General features: G+C 40.0%; 1 protein-coding gene across 2 annotated transcripts in view; it reads right to left on the bottom strand.

The window, feature by feature from the left end:
• The window catches only part of CEP95 (centrosomal protein 95), a 44,483-nt gene that overhangs the window by 5,251 nt on the left and 16,909 nt on the right, over positions 1–22,323 (bottom strand). Inside the window, exons 7-20 of one of the 2 annotated variants that reach the window (XM_019980749.2) lie at positions 16,530–16,661; positions 15,598–15,788; positions 13,961–14,073; positions 13,650–13,779; positions 12,894–13,044; positions 10,169–10,308; positions 9,322–9,411; positions 8,382–8,511; positions 7,479–7,648; positions 7,291–7,365; positions 5,565–5,717; positions 3,305–3,451; positions 2,987–3,058; positions 2,405–2,727 (exon numbers count right to left, since the gene is read on the bottom strand). In XM_019980749.2, the coding sequence (XP_019836308.2) occupies positions 2,551–2,727; positions 2,987–3,058; positions 3,305–3,451; positions 5,565–5,717; positions 7,291–7,365; positions 7,479–7,648; positions 8,382–8,511; positions 9,322–9,411; positions 10,169–10,308; positions 12,894–13,044; positions 13,650–13,779; positions 13,961–14,073; positions 15,598–15,788; positions 16,530–16,661 (1,871 nt within the window). In that variant the 3' untranslated portion in view covers positions 2,405–2,550. Of the gene's footprint in view, positions 1–2,404; positions 2,728–2,986; positions 3,059–3,304; positions 3,452–5,564; positions 5,718–7,290; positions 7,366–7,478; positions 7,649–8,381; positions 8,512–9,321; positions 9,412–10,168; positions 10,309–12,893; positions 13,045–13,649; positions 13,780–13,960; positions 14,074–15,597; positions 15,789–16,529; positions 16,662–22,323 lie in introns of those variants that run through there. The other variant, XM_019980750.2, reaches the window with a different exon arrangement.

Below are 22,323 nucleotides of genomic sequence, written 5' to 3'. Positions count from 1 at the left end.
ACATATAAAGCTAAACATACACAGTTATTAAAAAAAAATTCTCATTACCAGTTTAAAAAAAATCTGAGGTAACAGATTTTAACTACACTTGTAATCATTTCACAATATGTACATTTATCAAATCATTGATATATGAAATTGTATAAATTTAAGGTATCGTATAAATTTAAGATATGTATCAATTGTATCTCATTAAAAGAGGAGAGACTCTTCATCACCTGTTTCCCCAAACCCATCTTACTTTCCAGAAGCTGCTACTCCTAAACCTTCTGTCAGCTCTTCCGGTATTTCCACATTTCCAGACGATGTGGTTAATAGTGCTCTTCATTACTTTTAGACAGTTTGACTTGGGTGGGGGGCAGAGGGAATGAAGGAGGAGGATATTTATAGATTTAGTTCTCACACAAACCACCTCATTCTGTAACACCTCCTCCCCCACCCCCATCCCCATACAGTTATAGTTAAATTATAGTTCTGAGTCACTTTTCCGGAGAAGGCAATGGCACCCCACTCCAGTACTTTTACCTGGAAAATCCCATGGACGGAGGAGCCTGGAGGGCTTCAGTCCATGGGGTCACTAGAGTCGGACATGACTGAGCGACTTCACTTTCACTTTTCACTTTCATGCATTGGAGAAGGAAATGGCAACCCACTCCAGTGTTCTTGCCTGGAGAATCCCAGGGATGGGGAAGCCTGGTGGGCTGCCATCTATGGGGTCGCACAGAGTCGGACATGACTGAAGCGACTTAGCAGCAAGTCACTTTTCAAATGTGTGATCATAAGCTTTCCCTGGGTGGTTCTGGGCAAACCGGCTTCACATATAATCCCCTCTCCACAGGTACTTGGATAGCAATACCTTCCACTGAGTAAAGTTACCGCTTCATAAATTTGCATTCTACTTTTCAAAAATGCACTGGCATCTTTTGCTTCCTATTGTTTGACCTTTGCTTAGCAGTCCCATCCCTTTCCTGGTAAATTCCCTCACCTGTTCTTCTTTTTTGTTATTCCCAGTTACTTAGTCTGATAAAGAGCTAGCAGAACTAACTTAAGAGTCCTAAAGCATTAAAAGGAAAAAAGAAAAATTAAAACAAGCATGATACCTGTATAACAAATTCGAACAGTATATTATGCAGTGAGTTAGTAATATACACCTGGGGACTGTTCTTCCAGACCTTGGTGGTTTTGTTGCTAAGGTGTTTTTGACTCTTGAAACCCTATGAACAAGTATGTGTAGCCCACTAGGTTTCTCTATCCATGGGAATTCCCCAGGCCAAGAATACTGGACCGGGTTGCCATTTCCTTCTCCAGGGGATCTTGCTGATCCAGGGATCGAACTTCTGCATTGCAGACAGTCTCCTGCTCTGCAGGTGGATGTTTGACTGACTGAGCCATAGAGGCCACCCTCTGTCTATGCTGTACTGACTACACTGCATTATACCCACTCATACCACAGCGTTTTCAAGATTTGCTCATTTTATTTAAGGATATAGCATGTATATCTAGCTAGATGTTATTTTTCTCTAACAGTTTTAGAACTTATGTTCTGGCTCTTGTGCATTTCCCGCATCCTGTCCATTCACCTGCACTAACTGTCACAATATATATATTGTAGCTCCCTGCATGTCTGTCCTCATGATGCTCTGAATTTGGCTATCCAGGGAACTCCTGCCTGCCTAGAGCCCCCACCCTGTCAGCTGTCATTCCAAAAGGGCAGCACGTGGGACCAGAGCATTGGGTTCAGCTGCTACTCTTCTCTCCAAGGTAAGCAGATCCACCCTATCATGGCCAGCTGGCCTCCCTGGGCCTGCATCCTTGTCCATATATTCCTCTCTATACACCCTAATGGGAGCCTCTCTTCTCCCTCCCAATCCTTTTCTGGTGCCCTCTGCCATTCTCTGGCTTTGATTAGCAAAGTTCCCATTTCCTCAACTGCTCTGAGGTCCCCCCGCCCCTCCTGGCCTTTACGGAAGCCCTCCTATTCAGGAAGGACATCACTCTGAGCGAGTTTTCCTTCTTCCTCCTCTGCTCTCCCCAGAACAGGGTTGGTGTACTCCTTCCCACCTGCAATCACGAGTGCTCTTTTGAACACAGATGGATGATCTTACACCTGTCACCCCTCCCAAATGACAGAGGCCATAATGCATAATTCTCATCTCCCAGCCTCCATATGACAAAGTTACAGACTTAACCATTGTATTTTTAAGGTTTAAACCTAAGACCCACCTCTAATGATAAGCCCACACTTTAGCTCTTTTCTGAATTAGAGATCTTTTTTTTTGGTCCTCAAGTGCTGTTTTTGTTCATCTAAAGCAACAGGCTTCAGGAGCTGGCTACTCAATTGAGGCTTGTTAATTGCTTTCATGCACCTCTTTTAAAGTTTTAAGTCAAATTCAAAGCAGTAAACTTTAAGAAAACAGTATTTATTTTAAAAGTTATTTCATAAAGAGTACTAGTCAAAAGTCATTCAGAAATGATTCTTCTGGTTTAGATTATTTTACTGGCTCAGTTCTAGCTCTGCCCTGGTGAAGTCCACACTGAGGAAGCCTGGCATCATAGGAAGGGATTTTTACTGTACTGAAAGGAGGCCAAATGAAGCCGACATTTGAAGCGCTCAGCTTCCAATTCCCGGAAAAAAGCGTCGTCGTCGCCCTGTGTTATCATGTACTGCAGTTGTTGAATTTCCTTCTCCATCTTAGATCTCAGCTCCCTCTTCACCTTATATAACATCTAAAAGAGAATTCATGTCATCTTGCTAGTCACAACACGATCCAGGCCCTCATCTATTTTTATTCCCTCTCTACTTTCCTACTCATTAAGCTTCTGCAGTAATTTTAATAATTTAGCAGCAGCTCTCACAGAGATTTGAACAGGTAAAGTTAAAATCACAGAATACAGGTTTTGAATCGTTGATAGATCTTACTAGTATCCTCTCCACTTCTATTTCTTAAAAATGTAAATAAATGATTTCTATCTTGTTAATTATTACCTGGGCCTGTGATTTCTCTCTGGCTTTGAGCTCTTGACGTTCCTGTGATATGGCTTCTGCCAGCAATGAAAACTGTTTACAGGGAAGAAAAAAAACCAAACCTTGTATTTGTAGTCCAAATATAACAGTTAACGTTCACAGGCTTAAAATCTTTAATGCAAATCAGCAATACAGATTCTACACTGTGGTCAAGCACTAGCTAATTCTAAATTTCAGCCAGTCTAACCTGTGTAGCGACAAGTTCTGAATTAACACAGACTCATGACAGCAGGTGGTCAAGATCAAGCGCAGCAGAAGGTGAACGAGCGGTGAGCCCACCTGGTCTTTATAGTAGTTCTCCATTGAGTCCAGTTCATTCTGGTGCTGTTTCTTTTGTTCATCTCGCTTTTCTTTGGCATAGTTTCTTAGGTCTCGTAACCTTTGCTTTTGAATTTGTAAACCTTCTTCAAACAGTTTCTTAAATATCTGTTAATTATTTAAGTCAGAAAAAGTTATGTGGAGTTTTCATGGAGGAATAAAATTTTGCCCAACTAGAGGTATGCATACTGACTGTATTTCACAGAGTTTTTTTTGGAAATATTAGCAAATAATACTTTAATACTCTACTATATGGATATCACATTTTGTTAATTCACCAGCTGATGGACACTGGTAGTGTTTCCTCTTTTTGTCTATTATAAATAGGGCTGTTACAGTAGGAACATCTGCGTATAGTTACCTAGGGGTGAAAGTGCTGGATCATGTTTAACCTTCTGAGGAGCTGCCAGACTGTATTCCAAAGTGGTTGCGCCGTTTTATAACCCCACCAGCTCTGCATCTGTGTTCCACCTTCCACATCCTTGCCAATACTTTATTTTAGCCACCTTTATGGGTGGGAGTTTGTCACTGTTGTTCTCATTTGTATTCCTTCAATGACTAATGATGTTCAGCATCTTTTCCTGTGTCCCAAAGGTTCTTTGCTGCAGCCATATATACAGGAAAATAACCCCAGAGCAGAAGTAAATGCTGCATGTCCACTTGTGCACAGCTGAGGGCCACGTCATTATTATCTAGGCCACAGATAAACAGCTGTTCAAAGGATTTGGATATGCCCACTTGTCCTCCACTGATTTGTAAGAATTCTTGACCAAAGTACAGCCATGCATTCATTAGTCGGTGGTATTACCTTAGTGTGAAGTTATTAAACCTCTCAAAGCCTAAGTATCCTCTAGAAATGAGGATAATAGTATGACTCCCTTCAGAGTATTTAGTCCCATGAAGTAGAATTACCATAATGTTTTACTCTAGAGATGAATATTGCTAGTTTGGAATAACAAGCTTGATAAGGATGAAATAGCAAGTATCCTGTGGAAAGATCTCACAGCATACCTATCCATTATTTTCCTGATTTTGAGTAGAATCCGAGGTCATGTAATGACACCTTAAGTTCCTGTCTCTTAGAACATGTTCCCAGCCCCCTAAAGCAGTCATCCTGGAAAAATACCGACACACAGGAGGTCAGAGAGAATTAAGACTTCACATTAAGATAAGCGCAGTAGAGAAATTCAGATGACCAACAGGCACATGAAAAGATGCTCAACCTCACTAATTATTAGAGAAATGCAAATCAAAACAGTGAAGTATCACTTCACACCAGCCGGAATGTCCATCATTAAAAAGTCTACAAATGCTGGAGAGGGTGTAGAGAAAAGGGAATCCTCCTACACTGTTGGTGGGAATATAAGCTGGTGAAGCCACTATGGAAAACAATATGGAGCTTCCTCAGAAAACTAAAAATAGAATTACCATCTGATCCAGCAATCCTGTTCCTGGGCATGTATCTGTACAAACCTATAATTTGAAAAGATACATGCGCCCTGATGTTCATAGCAGCACTGCTCACCATAGCCAAGACACAGCACCAACCTAAACGTCCATCAGCAGGTGAATGGATGGACACAGAAGATGTGGGACATATATGCAATGGAACATTGAGTAATGTCATAAAAAGAACAAAATAATGCCATTTGCAGCAACACAGATGCAACTAGAGATTATCTTACTAAGTAAGTCAAAGAGAAAGACAAATACCATATAATATCACTTATACGTGGAATCTAAAATATCACAAGTGAACCCATCTACCAAACAAACAATAGGGGTGGAGAAAACAGACTGGCAGCTGCCAAAGGGGAGAGGGTTGAGGGGCCGGGATGCAGCGGCTCAGCTGGGGTTAACAGGTGCCAACCTTCATAGAGAGAATGGATAAACAACAGGGACCTACTGTATGGGATATTTGTCAATATCCTTTGACAAACCAGAATGGAAAAGAATGGATGTATGACTGAGTCATTGCTGTAAAGCAGAAATTAACACAACTATACTTCAAGTGTAAATCAACTATACTTTGATTTTAAAAGTAGTAGTAGAGACCAAGAATAGACTGGGACACACTACGGCAGTAATAAAATGAGGTGCGAACAAGTCTGAACTCAGACTTGCATTCAAATTAGGACAAGAGTTGCAATGAAGGTGGTTCAAAAAGGTAACAGACAAAATTTATCTTTTTAATTGGACTGGACAGAAAAGCCATAGTTACCATTTCTTCCCGGCTCCTCATTCTCATCATTTTTGAACGCAACTGAACTCTATAATCATCATAATATTTTCGGGCACGAACAATCTGCTGTCGATTTTCTTTTATCTTTGATTGGGTCAATTTCTGCCTATGAATTCGGTCCTTGAAGTCTTGCTAAGGGGAAGGAAAAAGAGGTAAGGACAAGAGGAAGACAGACTCCGATGTTCTCATCTGCCCTGCTCCCCATCACGATGTCTTCAGGCAGCAAGCTGGCTATGGAGGGCCCGTGGTCTGCTGGCTGGGCAGAGTGTGTGGCCCCCAGAAGCCTTCCAGTCTTTGTCGGTAGGTTCATCATCGGAGTCGGAAGAGCTGCCCTACAGTCCAGTGGTTAAGATTCTGTGCTCCCACTGCAGGGGGCATGGGCTCCACCCCTGGTAAGGGGAAGTAAGATCCCGCATGCCATTTGTGTAGCCAAAAGAGCGGAAAAAGAAGAGCCATCTCCACTGAGCCCCTCTCAAACGAGAATCTCATCTCCCTGTTCCTCCAGGAGGTCACTTAAGTAATACCCAGATGCCCACTTAAAAGGAGTAGAAAACTGGCACTCTCAAAAGATGCAAAATTAAGGAAATCAGGTGATATCTTAGCAAAGTAGTGAGGATGAAATGAAGTCATGAAGGAAAAGCCTTCTAACTACCTGTCCAGACACATGTTTTCTTCTCCCCAGCACCAGAGTCCCACATGCAATTCCTGATGCTTCCCCTTCCTTCTCAGGAACTGTTGAGAGTTTCAGTTCTCGCTCCTTGTCTCTACTGGAGAAGGAAATGGCAACCTACTCCAGTATTCTTGTCTGGAGAATCCCCGTGGACAGAGGAGCCTGGCAGGCTGCAGTCCATGGGGTCGCAAAGAGTCTGACACGACTGAGCGACTTCACTTTCACTTTCATGCACTGGAGAAGGAAATGGCAACCCACTCCAGTGTTCTTGCCTGGAGAATCCCAGGGACGGGAGCCTGGTGGGCTGCCGTCTATGGGGTCAGACACAGAGTCAGACACGACTTACGTGACTTAGCAGCAGCTTGTCTCTATACTCAGTCTCTTCCTCTGGCTTATTACTGTCTTTGATCTCTGTCCTCTCCCTTCATGATACTTAAGAGGATAACATTTTACTGTATGCGATTGTTAGCCCAAATTATAATGGAGGCATAAATAACCTCAACTTTCTATTGGGGACCTGAGAAAGAAGGGAGAGGACCAAAAAAACCACTCGAGTTAACCACCTGGTACCCTGAAGGGGCTCATAGGTAGAGACAGACCTGGATTAAAATCTAACCTTGCCCTTGCTGATTATGGCGAGACTGAGGGCAAGTTAACATTTCAAAACTTCAGGTTTTTCATTTCATAGAAAACATCTCCATTGTCTTACTATAGAGACACTGTATAGGGAGGGAGGTTCAAGACGGAGGGGACATACGTATACCTAGAGCTAATTCATGTTGATATTTGGCAGAAAACAGCAAAATTCTGTCAAGCAATTACCCTCCAATTAAAAAATAAATAAAAAATAAAATGGTGTTTATGAAGCACCTAGCACCTTACCCTCACATCAATGTTGGTTAAAGACCTAAATGCTTCCACAGGCAAATGCTGGAGGTATGAGTCAGTAGGGATATTGCCCAGCTAGTACAAATAAAAGTAATTAATATAACTTAGAAATTCAAAGATATAATACCCAGTTTGCTCTTGACATACCAGTCTCTTGTTATGTTCATATTCTTTCTTGATAAGCGCAGTAAGGAGGTCATGCCTTCTCAAGGCTTCTTCTATCTTTAAGTGGGATGGAAGAGAAGGAAGTTAATAATTCTATTCACTAGATTATCAAGGATAAGCTCTGCCTCTTTTTGCTTTACATTTCTATGCTTAATTGACAGTTATCTTACTTCATCCTGGAGTTTCTTCTTTGATCGATTTTCTCTATATGCATCTTTTTTAAGTTGTTCAACCTGTGCGATTTGCTGTTTCCACATTTTGCTTAGTGTTTGGCCAGAAACATAGAGAAATGGAAACTGCTCCAGCATCAGGGGCAGGAGACTGTGTTCATTCACTTTCACTGTGAGGTAAAAAAAATTTTTGTAATCTGAGAAACTTGCTGACAGCTTTTAAGAAGAAACCTCATTCAACCTTCAGTCAACGCTTATCTACGTGATATGGCTCTGAGCCTGAAAAGAACAAGTCTAGAAGTATGTTATTACTTTTGCATTCCTTTTCTGATTGGGACAAGCCAACTAGTAAGGATGAAAATAAGCTCAACATTTCTGACTGAGGACATGCTGGTCTTGTGAAGTCCATCCTAACTGCTCAGCTGACTCAGTGCCTGGGGTGGATGCTCTGTGTGTGGTCAAACAGACTCTCCAACCCTCCCAGGAGGGAAAGTCTGTGTCTAATAGGATGTAGTTAGAAGGTCAGTGGTCTTTGAAACTGCACCTCGGTGCCAACTGTCACTATACAGGAGCTGGATAGGCTCTCTGCTTGCTTTGGTTCTACCAACTTCCCAGAAACAAAGAAAAGGCAGCCAGCACTTAGTGAACAGAGAGAGCTCAAGTTGGAACAGCAGGTCATAGCCAGTGCATTCCTTTGTGCCAATGTACTGGCATATACTTAAGAGTTTTAAAGAAATGGCTCATTGAAGAGTTTTATCTCTCTTTAGCATACGGCAGTGGCAGAAGAGGGCACTTTGTCCAGCTCACTGGTAGATGTTAGTTTTCAGTGCTGTGTCCTTGGCAGGCAGCGTGCACTTTCAAAGGATGCCAGTTTTCCATAAAGTACAATTTTGTGGTTCTTACTTGGAACTGCTTTATTTGGCTTTGGCAAGCCACCTCTTGGACTTGGAGTTGTGGTTTTTCTAGAGTAAATCTTCCAGGGCTGGCTTCGTTTTGGAGTTCCTTTATGAACAGCTTCTCTGTATATTTTTTCCTTAGACAGAAAACAATAGAATGAGAAGTCTAATAGCTCTTTCATATATCATCTTAAATATTACATATCAGCAAAAATAGTCAACATAATTCCCAACCAAACTACCTTACTTCAGACTTCTAAAATTTGGTTAGTCTTTACCTACTCTAAGTGAAATACCTCTAGTTTCTGGCATCCCGTGGAGTTTGAAAAAGCACTGAATCTTATTCAAGTTTCATAGTTGCCATAGTCCTACCCGCTAAATACAACAACTGACACTGTTCTGATGTGCTTGCTTCTTTGACAGGCTTTTCCATGTGGATTACAAAAGTTCTAAGACAATGTTTAGTTACAACCATACTATATTCTATATCCTGGTTTGTGAACATTTTAGCATAAGCATTTTCTTCCATGCTTTCATTTAGCTTCTGTAACTATTCTTTTGAAAGGCAATGAAAACTTATGCTTTGGGTTTGTTCCAGCCAAGCTTAGAACTGGGATTTTCTGTCTTTTCTTACTCTCCCTCTTTAACTTGTCAGTCCAGACTGTCTTTAAAGCCTTGGTGAACTGATAAAACAATAGAAGCCCTTAAAACTGATGTAAGTTTCAGGCAGGCAGGAAAAAATACTAGTGTTTCTGGTACCACATTTTAGCAGCTTGGTTACCCTATGAATAAAAGAAAATCCACATCCATGAAATGAAATTCTGCTTTTTTCTAAGAGGCTAATGATTAAGGTTCTGTTGATTCTTTTTTCCATTTAAAAAGATCATCTCTGTACTTTCCACTGATTTGATCAAATGGCATTTATTACAGCAGAGACTTTTACCCACTGTTTCCTCCTCGTCATTTATTCCTAGAGGTCCAATATTCTCTTGAACTTTATTTCTTCTTAGTTCCTTTTCAAATGCCTCGGTTATTGCCTACAGGGAAAGGCAGTATGATATTATAGTTATTAAAAACATACAAATGAAAATGAAGGAAAAAAAATCTACCTAAGACTGCCATTCGAATCACTTTTTTTAAAGTTCCTTTCAGGCTACTGATCAATAAACATATATTATTTAACAGACACCTGAGACATAAAACTTTACCTAATGTTGTTTTTTTGTTCCCACAGTTTATAATTATTTTGATACACCCTTGGATGGAAGTTACATGTTGAATTACATACTGAGTTAGTTTTCACCATTATAAAACATAGGACAGCAAGCAACTTAAGTGTTCTAAATTTATGCTACATTTCAAAATCACTATTCCACAGCAGAAAGTCTTCCTCAGTAATCATACATTCTCCTGTTGACCACTAGCCACCTCCTTTCATTCCTGTCTTGGGGATTTTCATCCCATCTGTAACTCAAATGGTCTGTCACATCTAATCCACCTCAAGTTCTCTTTATTTCTAAACCTCTCTCTGAAAATATCAGTCTACTCTGATACACTTTCTTAATCCACTGGAGCACTGGGCTATATAAGGTTAGTTTTGTTAGAGTTTCAGGAGCACAAGTTTTATAATGGGGGACCATAAAAGCCATGTCACATGATTTTGTCATCCACTCAGCTCAAGAATCCTAAATGCATTTTATGCCTTTCATCAACAGCATGTTCACTGTAGCATCTGGCTGAGGGTAAATAATGGTAATACCTGCTGCCTAGTAACAGTCAAGAGATGGGATATACCTTTGCTTGAAATCGGCGGACATCTGTTTCTTTTGGTTTTCGCTGCTTTTTTCTCTCCATCTGGAATTGTTTGTTTTTGTTAACTGGAGATGGAGAGAGTGAATGAGATCTGGAGGGTGCCTTTCTATGCATGGCAAGTCCTGCAACACCAGAGAGACATGTACCGTGAGTTTCTGAGAGCCAGAAATGTTAAGCTGGCACCAAATAGTTGATTTTTACCAAATCCAAAGAGACTGTGAATGTGCTGAATGTACTCTCCTCTAAGTAACTTCTATTTGTATGTTTCATCATACCAAGCAGACAGACAAATGCACATAAACATGTACTCAAAATGTTTCAAAGATGTACTGAGTTTCTATATTCACTTTTGGGTTGAAAATGGAGCAATATGTGGGATGCCTGCTGCACACAAAGGCCCGTACTTAGTACTCTTGGTGGTAGAGAGAGGGAAAAAAAAAGGTAAACCATAGCAATGTGTCCGCTCACCTTTTACCTATGTAGGTCCTGAGGAGGGGGATGTAAGTGTGTAGGTATGTGTACACACACACACCTTACCCTTATAAAGCAGCACCTTACACACAGAAGTTATTTAGCCTTTTTAAGCAGTCCTGTTCTTCCCTACTTAGTGATCCAGCCCCCATATTCCACACTGCCTGTGAGATCTAACAAATTATTTCCCTCCACAAAACTTTTTATGTCCCATTGTTTATAGATAAACTTAGGAATCTGCTAGTTGTGAAGAGGGGGATGCTGTGCCTTTTTGGAAAAGCAAGTAATTCAATACAGCTCTGACATCAAGGAAATTTGAAAGATTTGATAACTTTCTAAATAAATTTTTCCAGAGAAGTGTCCTTGAGCTTTTATTTGTCTCTTTACTCTCTTAATTTAAATCTTTCAAATTAAGTAAAACTAACTTACACAATCTGTTTTAAATGGTGTTTTAATAACATTTTTACTATGTCCACAATGTATTCTTTAGAAATTGAAGATCCAATAAACATAAAATTTTAACTTACAATGTGTTTTCAAAATGGTATAACATGCACATTACAGGATGAGGGTTCCTAGAGATTACCTAAGCCAAATCTCAGGGAAGAGAGGAAATAATCAAGACAAGGAAAAAGTATTCTTAAAGTTAAAAAACAAATCTGAAAAGTAAGTTCTGGATGAGAAATGGACTGTTTCTAGAGAAACAAGGGATGACCAAAGTAGATAAAAATGAATGCAGAATTTTAGTTGCTGGAAAATGGGATAATTATTTGAAAAAGCAGTAGGAAGCATCTGCAAGGATGTGGCAAACCGGAAACTTGTCAGGCATTGCTCATGTAAGTACAAATGTGTGCGATCACTCTGGAGGGGAAGTTGGCAATGGTAAGAAAGTGTAAACCCCTGATCTACCAATTCCAGTAGATGTGGATCCTAGAGCAGCTTTTGCACATATTACAAGTTGTTCATTGCAGAACTGTTTGTAGTTTTGAAATCTGGAAGCAAAAAAAATCCACATATACATAAATAAAAATACACACTCATGTAAATGAGTGTATGAAATCACACTGTATGAAATCAGTGAAAAGTGTCAGTCATGTCCGACTCTTCATGACCCTGTAGACTGCAGCCCGCCAGGATCCTCCGTCTGTGGAACTCTCTGTGCAAGAATGCTGGAGTAGGTAGCCCTTCTCTTCTCCAGGGGCTCTTCCCAACCCAGGGATTGAACCCACGCCTCCCACATTGCAGGCAAGGTTCTTTACTGTCTGAGCCACTAGGGAAGCCCTGGGAATACTGGAGTGGGTAGCCATTCCCTTCTCCAGGTGATCTTCCCAACCCAGGGATCAAGCCTAGGTCTCTCCTGCATTGCAGGCAGATTCTTTACCGTCTTAGTCACCAAGGAAGCATGAACTCTGTTACACAGTAGTTATAATGAGTGAACCAGAAGTAAGAACAGATTTCTAAAACAATGTTAACAGGAAAAAAAAAAGTTGCAGAATACTATATATAGTATCTATGTAAATTTAAAAAAATAGCATATTTAGACAGGTAACACAATGCTGTTAAACAAAAAAGACAGGTGAAATGGGAATTTGCTATATGACTCAGGGAACTTAAACTGGGGCTCTATAACAACCTAGAAGGGTAGGATAGGGAGGGACGTGGGAGGGAAGTTCAAGAGGGAGGAGACATATGTATATCTATGGCTGATTCATGTTGATGTTTGGCAGAAACCAACATAATACTATAAAGCAATTATCCTTCAATTAAAACATTAAAAAAATTTTTTTTTAAGTAAAAAGACAGGGGTGAGAGGGTTCCAGTTCAAGATGGTAATATACAGGCTCCTGAATTCATCTCCTCCAGAGACACTAACATATACTACATATGGAATAATTTCCTCTGAAAAGAATCCAGACACTAGCTGAGTGACCCAAATGACAAAAAACCCACATCAAAAAGGGTTAGGGCACACCCTCAACTACCAGGAGCCATTAAGAAAAGAGAGTGGTTTGGACAACCACAAAGATTTGAGAACCAACCAGGAGCTAGGGATGGGCTGAATGCTAAGAGTCCTCCTGTGCAAGACTACTCCTTCAGGACTGAGAGAGTGGCTGTTTTACATACTGCTCAGAAACCAACACAAAGTCAGGAAAATGAAGAAATAGTAGAATATGTTCCAAACAAAAGAACAAGATAAAATTCAAACGGATCTTGATGAAATGCACACAGGCTTTACCTGGCCTTGGCTTCTTCGGTCCGTACTCCACAATGCCATCACTGTGCTGAGACAGTGTCTCATCATTTCCACTTCCCACCTCTTCATTTCCAATATTCTCTTCGGAGCCAGTCTTTTCTTTCATTCGATCACCCAGGGCACTTTTTAACATCTATCAAGAAAATTATTTTTAACATCTGTTACTGATTTCAGCAGAATGCAAGTTGGAAGGATTAGACAGATAAAACCTTTTAAAAGCTTTCTCTGATAATTAGGCACAGGTTCAGGCACAAGTTTTCAGACGCTTATGCAGAGTTTCTAAAGGATATGTATCAGTGCCACAGACTATCAGTTCCAATAACCTTAAAAGTAAGTTACATAGGACTTAATATATTTATTCAATGATATCTCCAAACTACAGTATTTTATTTTTGAAAATCAGAGCTCATCCAATTTTATATCAGAATGTCTTTAGTGACAAAGAGAAACAATACATATGCATCTAAATATACATGGTTTAATGTAATCATCTGTTATTTAATCAGAATTTGATAAAATTTGCATGAATATGTACCAAATCTGGTTATACAATAAAAGGCTAGGAGATAATTTCTCAGCCTATGTCCCACCTGCTTGATTTACAGATTTTCACAGTAACTAAGATAAAATTAACTTTCTAGTTCATTAAGCTTAGCTCTCACCTTAATTGGAAAATCACTTAAATGCTCACCAACTATGGCAATCTCAATACAGATAAGACAAAAAAATAAGACTTGCCGAATCTAGTTCAGAGAGGCGCTGAGATAGTTTCTCTGATACTGCATGTAATTCTTGTTCTGTTAACCTTTTTCCTGCCCTCTGGGAGAAAGTTGAATCCCAGGATGAGACTGCAGCTCTGTTTTCGTATCTGTAATAAAAAGGATATGACATTTAAATAGACAAGTGTACATTACTTAGTTCAGAACAACTGTAATACATGCTTTGCCAAATATTTCATCCTGGCCTTCACAGCTCCGTCTGGAGAGTATACCCTTACCTCCGCAAACCCCTGTAACAACCCGCAACACCGAAGCCTGCAGTGCTGTTACCTTTTTTCTCTGGGAAGTTTCCTTGTCCTAGGGCCTTGGTCCCGAGCTGGATACATTTCCTGTTTGCTATCTTGAGACAACTTGGAACTTAAGGAAACTCTATTGTCTGGTTCCTATTAAAAACAAAGGAGAATTTATTTGAAAAAGATACAGGGAAGACATAAACAACAACATTGTGTGTGATGGGAAGGGAGGACCTGTGATAGAAAGCTAGGTCCCTTTATTCTCCATGTTTTGCCTTTTTAAAAAATCCATTTGTCAAAACACTCTACTGATCACCAATGCCAAAGGAATGGAGCAATGTCTGTAAACTTGTCCTCAAAGAAAAAGCATGGCTCAGGATGTCATTCAAATATAAATGCAAGTGAAGTGGTCTCAAATATGAAAATTTATAGAGGTTATGGCTACACCTGGACAGTGAAAAAATGATCAAATCACAAGTGGAAAGTATTAAAATCATTTTCTTTCATATGAAGGAGTCAACAGAAACTTCAAAACAAATAGGCAAAACCTCTAAAATATGAATATAAATGTAACATTTTAAACAATGTATACCTTAACTTTGGAGGGAATCTTATGGAAATTATTTCTTGTGGTTAAGAAACATTTGATGTTTAACTATCTCTTTAATTTCACTTCAGTATCTTTTTCTTCTATTAAAGTAAAATTAAATTTAATGCCTTTAAGTAAAAACTATATTACAATCATATTTAAAAGAAACCTTTTTAAAACTGAAGTTAGTGTCCTTCTCAAGAACTGGTTCAAAATGATTATTTCCATTTAACTGCCACTCAGTAAAGAAAAAGAGTATTCCCAACAACTCAGAAGCCCTTCCATCACCTCTGCAAGCCCCCTCAAAGTAACCACTAACCTATGATCCCTTTCTCTCTTTATCCGTTCACCCTCCAACCTAAACTGATGCTCAGAATGTTTAGAATGACAGTCACCTAATGCTAACTTACTTTTCTGGTACTGTTTCAATTTTTAATGACAGTGTATTATTTTTTAAATATACCTACTCTTGGCACATACCTGAGTGCTCTTGTTGCTGGGGAAATAGGAACATGATGACTGTATAAAAAAGGCTTTTATTTTCAAAGAAAAGAGTAGAAACAAATAGGCCAGAATGTTAATAGTAGTTCATGCTGGATTAATAGGAATATGGCTGAAAGATTATTTTTTATACTTTCTTTTAAATAATTTCAGTTATTAAATTAGATATATACAATATGGGTTCTGAAGCTAGAATGCCTGAATTCTAATCCTAATTCTACAACTGCTGTGTGACCTCAGACAAGATTCTTAAACCCTGTATTTCAGTTTCCCCATAAGAAATAAAAATAGTATCTACTTCAGAGCTGTGTTCTAAGAAGTAATTTATCCAGTATTTGTAAAGTATGCAGAACTGGGCGTAACACAAATGAGCACTCAGTAAGTGTCGGCTCATCCTACTTCCCCTTTACAGTCACCCTGTCCCTATCTTCCCAGGCTGAGAATATGCAGGTGTATGCAGAGGTGAATTTTAAGAACTACAGTGCTCTCTGGTTAGTGCAGTATTCTTGACTACTAGTCTAGCAGAGAACTTTTAAATAAATCTATAGGCTTTGGTCCAGCTGAAAGCAAGCTTTTCCACTTACCGTAGAAAATGCCGTGCCTTCTCCGGTAGAATTCATGGTAGGGGAGCAGTGACTTGAACGCAAGTATTCTTTTCCTATGGGGCAGGGAGCTCGAGGCTCTGAAGGGTGGTAAGGGGGATGTAAAGGAATAGCTGACCGGATAGGCTCCCCTAACTTCCTAGCACTTGGAATCATATCCACAGAAGAAATTTCTGTTAGTTGGACAAAGTAAAGTGGACATTGAGACATAAATCATTTCACATATACATATACCCTATACAAACAAGTGCACACACACTATTTAGAAATATATTTTAAATCTGATTTTAAGAAAAGTACACCAAAAAGACAATGGAAATAGGGACTCATTCTAAATGAACAAGTAGGGACCTAATTAAATCAGGAAGAATATAATTTTAATATTATTATAATAGTTTCCTAAAAAGTTATTTTAAAATAATGAAAAATTACTAAAAACCTAAATGGCTTGAATAGCTGTATAAATTATGGTTCATCTATACGTTATAAAAATAGCCGTTAACTATGACTTTATATAATACTAACCATATGAAAATCCTAGAGATAATATGAAATGAGAATATTTTTCAAGTTAATATAATTTGAAGGCCACCAACTGATAAACTAATATATCAGAGACTCTTACTGTCCTAAAGCCTTTGAGAGGATTTAGATAATAAAAGTGGATGCAAAACATATGACCAAAGACCATCTTAAGAAGACAATATTGTAAAGTTTAAAAATAAAATAAAAAAAAAAAAAAAGAAGACATCCAAGTTCATAATAGTAAACATTTACAAATGAGGTCATGTAAAACCAAAAAGAATCACATTAACCATAAAGCAACAAAAGTAAAAAGGCTAAGAGCACTGCTCACGATCGACCACCGCCAGCTCCCAGCCACAGTCTCAAGAACTCTGTGCGTTACTACTCACTGTCTTCAACAAAGGATGTCCTGCTCTTGGACAAAAAACTAGAGGGAGGGTTCAGCACTTCCTCTTCTTGTGAGCTAGAGCATGGAAGTGTTGAGGGTTTTTTAGACTGCATTTCATTAGGACCTTGGGCACCTAGAAAATATTAAAGGTACAATTTTTTTATTGCTGTTAGACTAAAAGCTAAAAGTTTAGTATCTTGAGGATAAAAATCTCAGAAATGACATAAATCACAGAACTATGTTGGTCTGATTTCTTGAAATACCAATTACTTTTTTGTAACTAATAGCAACATGTAGTTCTGTAGCCCAGAGTCATTTATGTAACTTAAAAGCAGTTTTACACAGCGCTTCGTTCCTCTGCTTTAGAAAAGCAGGGGCCAGGGTTGCAGAAGTGCCAACTGTCGCACAGGTGCATCTCCGAGCTAGAAGTCTTGGTTGGAACCATAATCAAAGATTTAGAGATCAAACAAATGTTCTGATTTTTTTCCTTTTTAAAAAAAATTTTTTTTTTAATTTATCTGGATGCCCCAGGTCTTGGTCGGGGCAAGTGGGATCCAGTTCCCTGACCAGGGAATGAATCCTGGCTCCCTCCATTGGAAATGCAGAATCTTAGTCGTTGGACCACCAGGGAAATCCCAAGTTTTGTCTAATTCTTGAATGGTTAATATTTTGAATCAGCTCTATAATATATTACATAGAAAGCGGTATTAAAATAGTTCTGAAATTGAGGAAATACCACTTTGCTGCCTTGGAAATCTACAATACACAAACTCCCCATAAACAAAATGGATTCCCCCTTTTTTTGATGGGATTTCTCTGAAAGACTCATGGTTAGTTATCATCTAGAACTTTTGTCAGACTAAAAGTTACACATTTAATTATCTCTCAATCTTCAGATTGTTTTAGAACCTACTGTTTTATCACTGCAGAGATTGTGAACTTCTCTACTGTAAACATTAATAATATTTCAGTTAGGGATTTCCCTGGCGGCCTAACAGTTAAGATTCTGGACTTTTACTGCTGTGGCCTGGGTTCAACCCCTGGTCAGGGAACTGAGATCCCGCAAGCTGCATAGCACAAAAAAAAAATTATGTTAAGTATTTATATAATACATACATAATATCTCATTTACAAAAAACAAAAAGGTCCTCAGTAGAACAAATGAGTGAAGATAGAAGTACAAACTTCCCGTTATACAATAAATAAGTCATGGGGATTTAACGTACAGTAAGTAAAAGTTTTAGTTGCTTAGTTGTCTCCGACTCTTTGCTACTCTACAGACTGTAGCCCACCAGGCTCCACTGTCCATGGAATTCTCCAGGAAACAATACTGGAGTGGGTTGCCACTCCCTTCTCCAGGGGATCTTCCCAATCCAGGGATCGAATGTGGGTGTCTGGCACTGCAGGCAGATTCTTTACTGTCTGAGCCACTAGGGAAGCCCCAGTGTACAAGTATGGTGACTACAATTAACACTGTGTTGAGTGGGCAGTGCCCTGGACGCCAGAAGCCTCCTCCTCCATGAGTCCTGTTCACGCCAAATGTAAAGCAAACCCAGCTCTTACGAGGCCTCACTATCGCCTCCCCAACTCAAGTCACAGAGCAACATGCCTCGGCCAGGTTTGCATCACGATGAGATCCTGCTGTGTATCTTATTACAAGGTGCTTAGGAAGGGATTTCTCCTTACTCATGGAAAAGATATAAGGAAGGGAGGATGGCCAAGATGCCAGAGTACAAAGAATCTGAACTCACTTCTTTTCATGGGCACACCAAAACCACAACCATGTGCTGAACAACAGTTGATTAAAAAGATAGGAACCTACCAAAAAAGATCTTCTGTAACTAAAGACATCAATAAGGAACCACAGCGAGATGGTAGGAGGGGCAGACTTGCAATACAGTCAAGTCCCATACCCCAAGCCGTATGGGACCACAGACTGGAGAATATTACATTGCAGAGGTTCTCCCAAAGGAGTAAGCTCCCTGGCCTGAGGGTCCTGCTCTGGGAAGATGAGCCCTCAGAACATCTGGCTTTGAAGGCAGTGGTGATTACTTTTAGGAGTCCCAAAGGGCTGCAGGAAAGAAATTTCATTCTTAAAGGGCACACACAAAATCTCTATTCTGGGACTGGGGACAGAAGCAGTAATTTGAGAGGAGCCTAGGCCAGGCCCACTTCCTGAACTCAGAGTCTCCTGGTGAGACAGGTGGCAGCGGCAGCTCACCCTGGGCACACAGACACTGGTGGCAGCCGTTGTGAGGAACTCCATCTGCCACATGGATGGACCTTCGTGCTGGCAAGTGGCACTGTGGAATCCTACCTCTAGCTTATTAGCACCAAGACCTGGCCCTACCCAAAGCCTGCAGGTACCAGTGCTGGGACACCTCAGGCCAAGCAACTTAGCAGGGACACAGCCCCATCCATCAGCCGACAGGCTGCCTTAAGACCCCCTGAACTTCACCCACCAGTGAGCATGCAGCAGATCCAAGATCTAGATCCGCTGGCCCTGGCCTCGAGGGAGCCTGCTCTAGCCTCTGGACCAGTTTCTCCCACCAGGGGACAGACATCAGATGCAAGAAAACTAGTCCTGCAATAAGTGGATCAGCAGGCCAGACCCCTCACTGGGACAGCTGGGCCCCAGCCCTGGCCACTAGCAGGCCAACACAAGCTTCAGGACACCCCAGACCCTGTACCCAACTGTGTCAGGAACTGTCCACACCCAGCAATCAGACACCAGCTCTGGGCTCTGCAACCAGACTCCAAGACCTGCTCTGCCCATGTATAAGGCAGCACTAAGCCAGGATACGGCTTTACCCACCAACCAGCAGGAAACAGCTCTGCAGCCTTCAAGAGTGACTCCATCCACCACTGAGCCAGCACTAGCCCTGGGGGTCTCTGAGGTTACACAGTTAGCCACCTTCTGACCAGCCAACCAGCAGCTGCACAAGGCAAGGCCTGGCAACCAACTGGACCAAGGGCTAATCAAGCGTACCGAATAGCCCACCACAACCGAAGGCCCCATGCAGTCCTCATAGGGACAACTGCTAGAGCATACAGCTCAGGTGACGAGAGGGGGACATGTTGCTGGGACGCATAAGGCATTTCCAACAAAAAGCCACTTCTCTAGTAGGGAAACATAATCAACATACCAGATACACAAAAATAAAAATAGTAACTTAGGCAAAATGCGGTGACAGAAGAACACGTTCCAGACAAAGCAACAAGGTGAGACTTCAGAAGGACCAAGTGAAGCGGAGACAGACGTCTTCCAGAGAAGGAGTTCAGGGGAGTGATCGTATAAGATGATCAAAGAACTCGAGCGAACAACAGCTGCACAGAATGAGAAGCCAAAGTTTTTAACAAAGAGAAACTAAAGAGCAAAACAGAAATGAAGAATACAATAACTGAAATGAAAAATACACTAAAAGGAATTAAAAATAGACTAAATGATATAGAGGAATGGATCAGCCAGCTAGAAGAGAGCAGTGGAAATCAGTGACACTGAATGAATTTTTGAAAATGATAAGAAATGACAACATTTTAATAGATTTCTAGCACAGTATCATGTGCACTAACAGTCCCATTGTACAGGTTCCAGGAGAAGAGAGAGAAAAAGGAGCTGGTAACATATTTTAGGACATAATAACTGAAAACTTCCCTCACCTGGGAAAGGAACAGATATCCAAGTCCAGGAAGTGCAGGAAGTCCCACATTACAAGACAACTCTAGTTCTAAGGGTAAAAATTAAAAACTGCTCTTGTTACTAAAAGCAATGAGGGAGAAGAAACAAGAGGATTCCCTCAAGGCTATGTGCTGACTTCTCAGGAGAAACTCTGCAGGCCAGAGGGGAGTGACAGGCTATATTTAAAGTGATGAAAGGGAAAAACCTACAACCAGGAATACTCTACCCAGAAAGACTCTCATTCAGATTTGATAGCGAGATCAAAAGCCTTACAGACAAGCAAAAACTAAGAGTTCAACATCACCAAACCAGTTTTACAACAAATGTTAAAGGAACTTCTGAATGAAAAAAAAAGGCTGTAAGTAGAAACATGAAAATTATGAAATGAAAATGTTCACTGGTACAGGCAACCATACAGAAAAGGTAGGAAATCACCCACACACAAAGCTAATAAGGTTAGAAGACAAAAGTAGCAAAATCATGAATATCCACAATAAGGAACTGTTGTTTAGCTGCCAAGTCGTGTCCGACTCTTTTGTGACCCCATGGACTGTAGCCTGCCAGGCTCCTCTGTCCATGGAATTTCCCAGGTAAGAATACTGGACTGGGTTGCTATTTCCTTCTCCAGGGAGTCTTCCTAACCCAGGGGTTGAACCTGTATCTCCTGCACTGGCAGGCGGATTCTTTACCACTTAGCCAGCAGGGAAGCCCAGTTAAGGGATCCACAAAATAATTAGATATAAAATATAAAATCAAAAACAGTAATTGTGAGGGGAGGAAAGTACAAATGCAGGGCTGTTAAAAAGGGCTTGAAAGTGAGAGATCAGCAACTTAAAACAATCATGTATATATACAGATTGCAAATAATCTATGACAAGACAAAAAATACAATAAAGACTGTCTCTTCAATAAGTAGTGCTGGGAAAACTGGACAACTACATATTAATGAGTGAAACTAGAACATTTTCCCACACCATATACAAAAAATATACTCAAAATGGATTATAGGTCTAAATATAAGACCAAAACCATAAAACTCCTAGAAGGAAATATAGGCAGAACACTTTTTGAAACAATCATACCAATACCTTTTTGGATCTATCTCCTAAAGCAAAGGAAATAAAACCAAAAATAAACAATTGAAAGTGAAACAAATGAGACCTAGTTAGACTTAAAAGCTCTGCGCAGCAAAGAAAACCATCACAAAAAGACAACCTTTAAAATTAGAAAACATCTGCTAATGACATGACTGACAAGGGGTTAATATCCAAAGTATAAAAACAGCTCTACAGCTCAATATCAAAAACACAAACCCCAATTTAAAAATGGGCAGAAAACCTGAACAGACATTTTCCCAAAGACATACAGACAGCCACAGGTAAATGAAGAGACTCTCAATACTGCTAATCAGAGAAATGCAAATTAAAACCACAATGAGATTATCACCTGGTCAGAATGGCTTATCAAAAAGACCACAGATAACAAATGTCAGTGGAGATGTGGAGAAAAGGGAACCCTTGCACACTGCTGGTGGGAATGTAAATTGGTGCAGCTACTGTGGAGAACAATGCAGCAGCTTTTCAAAAAGCTAAAAATAGAACTACCATACGACCCAGCACTTCCACGTTTGCTATATATTCAAAATAAAAGAGAACACTAATTTGAAAAGACACGTGCACCCCAATGTCCACAGCAGCATTATTTCTAATCACCAAGATAAGGAAGCAACCTGTGTTCATTAACGGATGGATAGAAAAAACATGGTTTATGTACACACACGCTGGAATACTACTCAGTCATAAAAAAGAATGAAAATTTTGCTATTTACAACAATATGAATGGACTTTGAGGGTATTATGCTAAGTGAAATAAGTTAGAGAAAGACAAATGCTATATATGATATCACTTATATATGGAATCTACAAAATAAAAGTAGTGAATGTAACAGAAAGGAAATAAACTCACAGACACAGAGAATACACTAATGGTTACTAGTGGAGAGAGGGACAAGACAGGGATGGGGGTTAAGAAGTACAAACTATTATGTATAAAATAAACCAACAAGGATATACCATACAACACAGGAAATACAGCCAAATTGTATAACCACGTGTTT

This window comes from Bos indicus, chromosome 19 (assembly GCF_029378745.1).
Source record: "Bos indicus isolate NIAB-ARS_2022 breed Sahiwal x Tharparkar chromosome 19, NIAB-ARS_B.indTharparkar_mat_pri_1.0, whole genome shotgun sequence".
In the NCBI taxonomy this organism is placed as follows: Eukaryota; Metazoa; Chordata; class Mammalia; order Artiodactyla; family Bovidae; genus Bos; species Bos indicus.
This window is presented reverse-complemented; position numbering and strand designations above follow the sequence as displayed.